Source organism: Chiloscyllium plagiosum, chromosome 10 (genome assembly GCF_004010195.1).
Source record: "Chiloscyllium plagiosum isolate BGI_BamShark_2017 chromosome 10, ASM401019v2, whole genome shotgun sequence".
Classification (NCBI taxonomy): Eukaryota; Metazoa; Chordata; class Chondrichthyes; order Orectolobiformes; family Hemiscylliidae; genus Chiloscyllium; species Chiloscyllium plagiosum.
The window spans coordinates 941931-951621 of NC_057719.1; the positions used below are offsets into that span (position 1 = coordinate 941931).

Consider the following 9691-nt stretch of genomic DNA (forward strand, 5'->3'; position numbering starts at 1 on the left):
TCCCCCACTCACCTATTGTACTCTATGCTACTTTCTCCCCACCCCCACCCTCCTCTCACTTATCTCTCCACCCTTCAGGCTCTCTGCCTTTATTCCTGATGAAGGGCTTTTGCCCGAAACGTCGATTTTGCTGCTCCTTGGATGCTGCCTGAACTGCTGTGCTCTTCCAGCACCACTCTAATCCAGAATTTTATCAGTACAGACTTGATGGGCTGAAGATCCTTTTCTGTACTGTATGATTCTGTGATTGTAAGTCAGACCATTGCATTTTGTATAAGGTAATGGTTCTGAAGGATTTAATGATCATGCTACCTTGACTCCACCCATTCTACTGATGTCACACAGCAGTTCTTTTCCAGCTTTCTGAGGGAGCAGCTAGATCTGTACCAGCTCCCTAAAGTCCTGACCAAATGATTCCTGACCAAATGCAGTTGTACTTATTGCAATCACGCAATAAACCGAAGAGCAGGGGCGATGATAATGATATGTTAGTGTCATTGGACTATTATTCCAGAGACACAGGTGAATACTCTGGGAACATGGGTTCAAATCGCATGATGGGATTTAAGAAATAATATCTGGAATCATTCATACACAGTCATGAAAATGTTCATCAATTTTTATAAAAACCCATCTGGTTCACTAACGTCCTTCAAGGAAGAAAACTGCCGTCTTTTACCTGGTCTGGTCTACATGTGACTCCAGACTACAACAAAGTCACTGCCCTCTGGGCAGTTACGGATGGCCAATAAATGCCATGAAAGAATGAAGGAAAGTGCCTCTCTTGTAGATAGTGTCTGGCAGGGTAACCACAATCACTAACTAGCAGAGAAGCCCAGGCAAAGGAGGCTTGGTGGAAGAGAACTACTCAAACATCCCCTTACCCATTTCACACGCCACAGGATCTGCTAGGCTGCTCTCACATGGATCTGTGAGCTCCATACTTTCACATATTGTCCAAAGTGGCAAATAGCACAAGCAACCGGGTGTGGTCATCTGGGAAAATGCCACATCACCCACTGCCTGGATGGCTGCCTCAGCATTTCATTCCTGGTGGCATCACAACTGATCTCTGCTGCTCACCTCAGCTCACTGACTGGATTATTAACCTCATCAGGGTGCTGGAACCTCTCCCGGGCCAGCCACACCTAGAAACAGAATCCCACCAGCCCAGAGTGCTGCCCAGAGTTTATTCATCGGAACAAATAACCGTGAAATATTGCAGAATCTGGAGAAGCAAGGGTGAAGTGAGACCAAACTCCTTCAGAAGTTTGTGTAGTTAGGGTCTGCAATGTCACTGAGGAAATATGGTGGAGGCGGGCTCAACTGAGCCATCCAACCAGGTCATTGGATGTTTTTTTTTTGGATCAGGATAGTGTGCAGGGATATGGGGAAAAGGCAGGAGATTGGGACAAGGGGTTAGGACAGATACAGGCATGCTGGGCTGAAAGCCCTTGTTCTGCGCTGTAACATCTCTGCGATTCTGTGATTCATCCAGGTCAATAATCTTAGCAGGAGCAGGAGAAATCAGCAAAGCCACAGATCACCAGCCGTACAGGCAGCTGGCAGGGGCTCAGTACTGAGTGAGAGGGCAATTCATTGGTGGAGTGCGCATGTGAATTTGCTAGGGGGCTGCCATTTCCCACGCCACAGGATCTGCTAGGCTGCTCTCACATGGACTTGTGAGTTCCATACTTTCACAAAAACACTTTCCCTCATTATAGGAACTACCACACTCCTGGCATCAAACTGATACGGGTCTATGCCCACGAGATTCTGAGAGTCAATATCTGCTGGTTTTGAGGCAGACTGCTATAGCTGTGAGTCCACCCTGAGGACAGATCACTATCTACACAGCAGCCTCAGGTAGATATTCTCACAGAGAAGGGCACAAGGAAATTCACAGAGCTGCTTTGTCATCCACCTGGGGGACTGTCACCTTTTCCTTGACTGGATCCCACTGTAATACTGACTCTCATTGTTCATGACACTCATTACTTTCACCAGATCAGATCTTGTCAGGAAAGATCAGCTGATGGAGTGCCCTCCCTGTAATAAGACCAACTCTAACCATTTCTCTCTGATCTAATAATTGTTTCTAAGATATCCATACCATTGTTTCTAAGATAGGTGTCCAAAAATGATAGCACTCTGAACTAGGAGTGCCACATTAGTATGAGAGGTTTGGAAAGAGTTGAATGTTCTGAGTTAATGAGGCTGTGTTTGGCCCTTAGCCAACATTCCATGCATTGTTCCACACAATACAACTGATCGTCCACCTTTGACAGTGAGATACCTGTAGTGCAGGTTTTCCCTCACTGGGACTCCACTTCAAGGTGAGATTGAAAGAAATGGCAGTCTGTGGTAATGTCACCAAGATACTCCAATATTCTGAGAGCATGTGTTTAACGCCTACTACAGCAGCTGGGGAAGGTCACAAACAATTAACACAAAACCTGCAATTGAAGGATGTTAATGGTAATACCACTGAACAACTCTGAATTTAGATGAGCACCTGAAATGCCATCGCATGCAAGGCTATTGGCCAATTGTGGAAAATGGGATTGGAATAGGCAGAGTCTAGATTAGAGTGGTGCTGGAAAAGCACAGCAGGTCAGGCAGCATCCGAGGAGCAGGAAAAGGTGGGAAGAGAGATAGGCAGGTAGGACAGGTCTTGAGGACAGTACTGAGCTGGAAGGTTGGAACTGGGGTGAGGTGGGGAAGGGGAAATGAGGAAACTGGTGAAGTCCACATTGATGCCCTGGGGTTGAAGTGTTCCGAGGCGGAAGATGAGGCGTTCTTCCTCCAGGCGTCGGGTGGTGAGGGAGCGGCAGTGGAGGAGGCCCAGGACCTCCATGTCCTCGCCAGAGTGGGAGGGGGAGTTGAAATGTTGGGCCATGGGGCGGGTATCCCAGAGATGTTCCCTCTAAGTGCTCTGCTAGGAGGCGTCCAGTCTCCCCAATGTAGAGGAGACCGCATCGGGAGCAACGGATACAATAAATGATATTGGTGGATGTGCAGGTAAAACTTTGATGGATATGGAAGACTCCTTTAGGGCCTTGGATGGAGGTGAGGGAGGAGGTGTGGGCACAGGTTTTACAGTTCCTGCGGTGGCAGGGGAGGGTGGGTTGTAGGGGGTGGACCTGACCAGGTAGTCACGGAGGGAACGGTCTTTGCGGAAGGCGGAAAGGGGTGGGGAGGGAAATATATCCCTGGTGATAGGTAGATGACTGGTATGGGTATGATGGGCCGAAGGGCCTTTTACCATGCTGTAAAAAATCTGTCTCTGTAACATACTTACTGTAAAGCTGGGTCAGCAGGAGTTCATGCATTAAATCCCAGGGACGAAATAGCCTAGTGGCATTATCGCAGGACTGTTAATCCAGAGACCCAAGTAATGAGCTGGGGACCTGGATTCAAATTCCTGCCATAGGAAATGGTGGAATGTGGATTCCATAAAAATCTGGAATTAAGAGTCTAATGATGACCACGAATCCATTGTTGGAAAAACCCAGGGGCACATTTATTTGAGGGGAGCAAGATTTTAAAAAGACAAAAGGGAAAATTTTCTTTTACAGACGGTTGTTCGTGTGTGGAATGACTTTTCTGAGGAAGTGGTGGATGTAGGTACAATCAAAACATTTAAAAGATATTTGGATGGATATATGAATAGGACAGGTTTGGAGGGATATGGGCCAGGAGCAGGCAGGTGGGACTACTTTAGCATGAACTGGTTGGACTGAAGGGCCTGTTTCCATGCTGTATGACTCTATGTCCCTTAGGGAAGGAAATCTGCCATCCTTACCTGGTCTGGCCTACATGTGACTCCAGATCCACAGCAATGTGGTTGACCCTTAACTGGTCTCTGGATAATTAGGGATGAGCAATTAATGCTGGCTGAGCTAGTGACACACCCTGAATGAAATAAACCCCATTGAATTGAGGAGCAGGCTTTAGGGGCTGAATGGTGTAGCTCTGTTCCTGTTTTTTTATGATCGGATAGAAGGGGGAGGGTTGGAGATGATCATTGTTACCACAGAGCACCATCCCAAAGTTTCAGCTAACGTCCGTACCTGGGGTCCAGTCTGCCAGTTGACAAGCTCTGCTTATAGAATCATTGAGTGCCACGGCTCGAACACAGGCCCTTCAGCCTAAACTGCTCTTTGCTGACAAAAATGTCCAGCCACACTAACACCATTTCCCTCCGCTTGGCCCATACCCTTCTACCTTTCCTATCCACATCTTCCTGTTGTGGAGGTTAGCTCCACAACACAGAACTTCACAAGAACAATATCATTGACTAAACAAAGGAATTGTAAAATGCTGGAAATCTGAAGCAAAACCAGAAGTTGCTGGAGAAACTCTGGCAGCATCTGTGGAGAGAGAAAGCAAAGTTGACAAATCAAGGCCAATGATGCACCAGAGCTGTTTGCAGCCAGGGGAGAAAAGGTGGCAGCTATAACAATGCAAGTTAGCTCACTGAGCTTGAAAGTTACCTAGTCATGATGACAAAACATCTGAAAACAAACCTTCCAGCTCAGTGAGCTAACTTACATACTTATCATCAACCTGAGCTACAAATCTTCTCAAAAACCACCAAGTGGCATCTATGGTCAAGATGAAGTTGTGTGGGGATAGGGGAGTGGTGAGCAGATAGGTGGAGATAAAGCCCAGAGAGAAATATAGAGATATGGAAAGGGTATGTGAACAAGGAGATAATGGATAGCGGGCAGGACAGGAGAAAAGTCGAATAACAGACAAAAAAGTGTGGCACTGGAAAAACACAGCTGGTCAGGCAGCATCCGAGGAACAGGAGAGTCGACATTTCAAACGTGAGCCCTTCATCAGGAATGCTTTTTCCAGCACCACACGTTTTGACTCTGATCTCCAGCATCTGCGGTCCTCACTTTCTCCTGAATAAGAGACAATAAGAGTTAACATTAGGAGAGAATAGGTGAGCTGCATTTAAAGTAACCCGTATATCTGCTTTGCCTGCTTTGTATGCATAGATACTGCCAAACGTGCTGAGTTTTTCCAACTATTTCCGTTTTTGTTTTAAATCTCATTAACTGACTTTTTACTTCCTAAAGCCCAGTTCCTGGCAGCCCCAGGAGAATTCTCAGGGAATAGAACTGGGTCAGTGTCTGGGTCTGGGGCAGTGTCTGGGTCTGGGATTGGGATTGGGTCAGTGTCTGGGACTGGGTCAGTGTCTGGGACTGGGTCAGTGTCTGGGTCTGGGACTGGGTCAGTGTCTGGGTCTGGGTCAGTGTCCGGGACTGAGTCAGTGTCTGGGACTGAAGTCAGTGTCTGGGTCTGGTACTGGGTCAGTGTCAGTGTCAGTGTCTGGGTCAGTGTCAGTTTCTGGGACTGGGTCAGTGTCTGGGCTGGGACTAGGTCAGTGTCAGTGTCTGGGTCTGGGTCAGTGTCTGGGACTGAAGTCAGTGTCTGGGCTGGGACTAGGTCAGTGTCAGTGTCAGTGTCAGTTTCTGGGACTGGGTCAGTGTCTGGGCTGGGACTAGGTCAGTGTCAGTGTCTGGGTCTGGGTCAGTGTCTGGGACTGAAGTCAGTGTCTGGGCTGGGACTAGGTCAGTGTCAGTGTCAGTGTCTGGGTCAGTGTCAGTGTCTGGGGCTGGGACTGGGTCAGTGCCTGGGTCTGGGTCAGTGTCAGGGTCTGGGTAAGTGTCTGGGACTGAGTCAGTGTCTGGGTCTGGGTCAGTGTCTGGGTCTGGGTCAGTGTCAGTGTCTGGGTCTGGGTCAGTGTCTGGGTATGGGTCAGTGTCTAGGACTGAGTCAGTGTCTGGGTCTGGGTCAGTGTTAGTGTCAGTGTCTGGGACTGGGTCAGTGTCAGGGTCTGGGTCAGTGTCTGGGTCAGTTTCTGGGACTGAGTCAGTGTCTGGGACTGGGTTAGTGTCAGGGTCAGGGTATGGGTCAGTGTCTGGGACTGGGTCAGTGTCAGTGTCTGGGACTGAGTCAGTGTCTGGGTCAGTGTCAGGGTCAGTGTCAGTGTCTAGGACTGAGTCAGTGTCAGTGTCTGGGTCTGGGTCAGTGTCAGTGTCTGGGACTGAGTCAGTGTCTGGGTCTGGGTCAGTGTCAGTGTCTGGGACTGGGTCAGTGTCTGGGTTGAGTCAGAGTCAGTGTCAGTGTCTGGGACTGGGTCAGTGTCTGGATCTGGGTCAGTGTCAGGGTCAGAGTCAGGGACTGGGTCAGTGTCGGGGTCTGGGACTGAGTCAGTGTCAGGGTCTGGGTCAGTGTCAGTCTCTGGGACTGGGTCAGTGACTGAGTCAGTGTCTGGGTCAGTGTCAGTGTCTGGGACTGAGCCAGCGTCAGGGTCAGTGTCAGTGTCTGAGTCAGTGACAGGGTCTGGGTCAGTGTCTGGGTCTGGGTCAGTGTTTGGGACTGAGTCAGTGTCTGGGTCAGTGTCAGTGTCTGAGTCAGTGTCAGGGTCTGGGTCAGTGTCTGGGTATGGGTCAGTGTCTGGGTCAGTTTCTGGGACTGGGTCAGTGTCTGGGACTGGGTCAGTGTCTGGGTCAGTGTCAGTGTCTGGGACTGAGTCAGTGTCTGGGTCTGGGTCACAGTCAGTGTCAGTGTCTGGGTCAGTGTCAGGGTCTGGGTCAGTGTCTGGGACTGAGTCAGTGTCTGGGTCAGTGTCGGTGTCTGGGACTGGGTCAGTGTCAGGGTCTGGGTCAGTGTCAGGGTCTGGGTCAGTGTCTGGGACTGAGTCAGTGTCAGGGTCAGGGTCTGGGTCAGGGTCTGGGACTGAGTCAGTGTCTGGGTCTGGGTCAGTGTCAGTGTCTGGGACTGGGTCAGTGTCTGGGTTGAGTCAGTGTCAGTGTCTGGGACTGGATCAGTGTCAGGGTCAGAGTCAGTGTCAGTCTCTGGGACTGGGTCAGTGTCTGGATCTGAGTCAGTGTCAGTGTCTGGGGTCAGTGTCTGGGTCAGAGTCAGTGTCTGGGTCTGGGTCAGAGTCAGTGTCAGTGTCTGGGTCAGTGTCAGGGACTGGGTCAGTGTCAGGGTCTGGGACTGAGTCAGTGTCAGGGTCTGGGTCAGTGTCAGTCTCTGGGACTGGGTCAGTGTCTGGGACTAGGTCAGTGTCTGGGGCTGAGTCAGTGTCTGGGTCAGTGTCAGTGTCTGGGACTGAGCCAGTGTCTGGGTCAGTGTCAGTGTCTGGGACTAGGTCAGTGTCTGGGGCTGAGTCAGTGTCTGGGTCAGTGTCAGTGTCTGGGACTGAGCCAGTGTCTGGGTCAGTGTCAGTGTCTGGGACTGGGTCAGTGTCAGTGTCTGAGTCAGTGTCAGGGTCTGGGTCAGTGTCTGGGTCAGTGTCAGTGTCAGTGTCTGGGTCAGTGTCAGTGTCTGGGACTGAGTCAGTGTCTGGGTCAGTGTCAGTGACTGGGACTGAGTCAGTGTCTGGGACTGGGTCAGTGTCTGGGTCAGTGTCAGGGACTGAGTCAGTGTCTGGGTCAGGGTCTGGGTCTGGGTCAGTGTCTGGGTCAGTGTCACGGTCTGGGTCAGGGTCAGGGTCAGTGTCAGTGTCTGGGTCTGGATCTGTGTCAGTGTCAGGGTCAGGATCTGGATCTGGGTCAGTGTCTGACTCTTGGATTGGGTCCTTGTCAGGGTCTGGGTCTGGGTCAGTGTCTGACTCTTGGATTGGGTCAGTGTCAGGGTCAGGGTCTGGGTCAGGGTCTGGGTCAGGGTCAGGGTCAGGGTCTGGGTCAGTGTCTGACTCTTGGATAGGGTCAGTGTCAGGGTCAGGGTCAGGGTCTGGGTCTTGGTCTGACTCTTGGATAGGGTCAGTGTCAGGGTCTGGGTCAGTGTCTGACTCTTGGATAGGGTCAGTGTCAGGGTCATGGTCTGGGTCAGGGTCAGACTCTTGGATAGGGTCAGTGTCAGGGTCAGGGTCTGGGTCAGCGTCTGACTCTTGGATAGGGTCAGTATCAGTGTCAGGGTCTGGGTCTGGGTCCGTGTCAGTGTCAGGGTCAAGGTCTGTGTCAGTGTCTGACTCTTGGATAGGGTCAGTGTCAGGGCTGAAAATGTGTTGCTGGAAAAGCGCAGCAGGTCAGGCAGCATCCAAGGAACCGGAGAATCGATGTTTCGGGCATAAGCCCTTCTTCAGGGTCAGTGTCAGTGTCAGTGTCAGTGTCAGTGTCAGTGTCAGTGTCAGTGTCAGGGTCTGGGTCAGTATCTGACTCTTGGATAGGGTCAGGGTCAGGGTCTGGGTCAGTGTCTGACTCTTGGATAGGGTCAGGGTCGGGGTCTGGGTCAGTGTCTGACTCTTGGATAGGGTCAGTGTCAGGGTCAGGGTCTGGGACTGAGTCAGTGTCTGGGACTGGGTCAGTGTCTGGGTCAGGGTTTGGGTCTGAGGCAGTGTCAGTGTCTGGGTCAGTGTCAGTGTCAGGGTCTGGGTCAGTGTCTGACTCTTGGTCAGGGTCAGGGTCTGGGTCTGGGTCTGAGGCAGTGTCAGTGTCTGGGTCAGTGTCAGGGTCAGTGTCTGGGACTGAGTCAGTGTCTGGAACAGGGTCAGAGGCAGTGTCAGTGTCTGGGTCAGTGTCAGGGTCAAGGTCTGGGTCTGGGTCAGTGTCTGGAACAGGGTCAGAGGCAGTGTCAGTGTCTGGGTCAGTGTCAGGGTCAAGGTCTGGGTCTGGGTCTGGGTCAGTGTCTGACTCTTGGATAGGGTCTGGGTCAGAGTCTGGGTCAGGGTCAGCGTCTGGGTCAGTGTCTGACTCTTGGATAGGGTCAGGGTCAGGGTCAGGGTCAGTGTCTGACTCTTGGATAGGGTCAGGGTCTGTCATTGGTGAGGAACCCGGAAGAAAGGCCAGTGGGAGCGGGACTGTGGAAGTTGCGGGGGCTGAAGGGGGCGCGAGCTGATGGATGTGCCTGAAGGGCGGGACTGACTATCTACACGCTGATTGGTGTAGGCGTTAATGGGCGGGACTAGCCATTGCCTCGCTGTGATTGGTGCAGGCTGCAGGGTGCATGGCTCTTATCCGCGGTGATTGGTGAAAACATCACAAACGGGGCTGATTGGAGCAGAGCTGGACAGTTCTGTGCCATGATTGGTGCAGGCTGCAGGAGGCGGGGTCTCATGGTCGGGGTGTGGTTTTCTGTGGTTGGTGCAGACCCTTAATGAACGGGGTGGCACTAAAGAGACGGACTGCCCCCCCACTTCGCTGTGATTGGTGCAGGCTGCAAGGGGCGGGCGGGTCAATGCTGCACTGTGATTAGTGCAGGCCGCGGGGGCGGGTGCAGGCTGGTCAATGCTGTGCTGTGATTGGTGCAGGCTGCAGGGAAGAGCGGGTCAATACTGAGCTGTAATTGGTGCTAGCCGCAGTGGGCGGGCGTGTCAATGCTATGCTGTGATTGGTGTATGCTGCAGGGGGCGGGCGGGTCAATGCTGCGCTGTGATTGGTGCAGGCCGCGGGTGGGCAGGCTTGTCAATGCTGCGCTGTGATTGGTGCAGGCCGCAGGGGGCGGGCGGGTCACCGCTGTGCTGTGATTGGTGAAGACCGCAGGGGGCGGGCGGCTCAATGCTGCGCTGTGATTGGTGAAGACCGCAGGGGGCAGGGTCAGTGGGCGGTCTGAATTCTCCCGCTCGCTGCGGTTGGTGCTCAGTCCGCGGGCGGCACGATCCGGTTATGGCAGCGGCGGTACTGAGCGGGAAAGAGCTGGCGACGTAAGTGGCACCAGACGGAGGGTG

At 52.2% G+C, this 9691-nt stretch overlaps 1 protein-coding gene across 1 annotated transcript in view; it reads left to right on the forward strand.

Annotated features, from left to right (window-relative positions):
• Positions 1-9564: 9564 nt before the first annotated feature.
• The window catches only part of mthfd1b (methylenetetrahydrofolate dehydrogenase (NADP+ dependent) 1b), a 96984-nt gene continuing 96857 nt past the window's right edge, over positions 9565-9691 (forward strand). Inside the window, exon 1 of the mRNA XM_043696891.1 lies at positions 9565-9667. Within this exon, the coding sequence (XP_043552826.1) occupies positions 9630-9667 (38 nt within the window). The 5' untranslated portion in view covers positions 9565-9629. The remainder of the gene's footprint in view (positions 9668-9691) is intronic.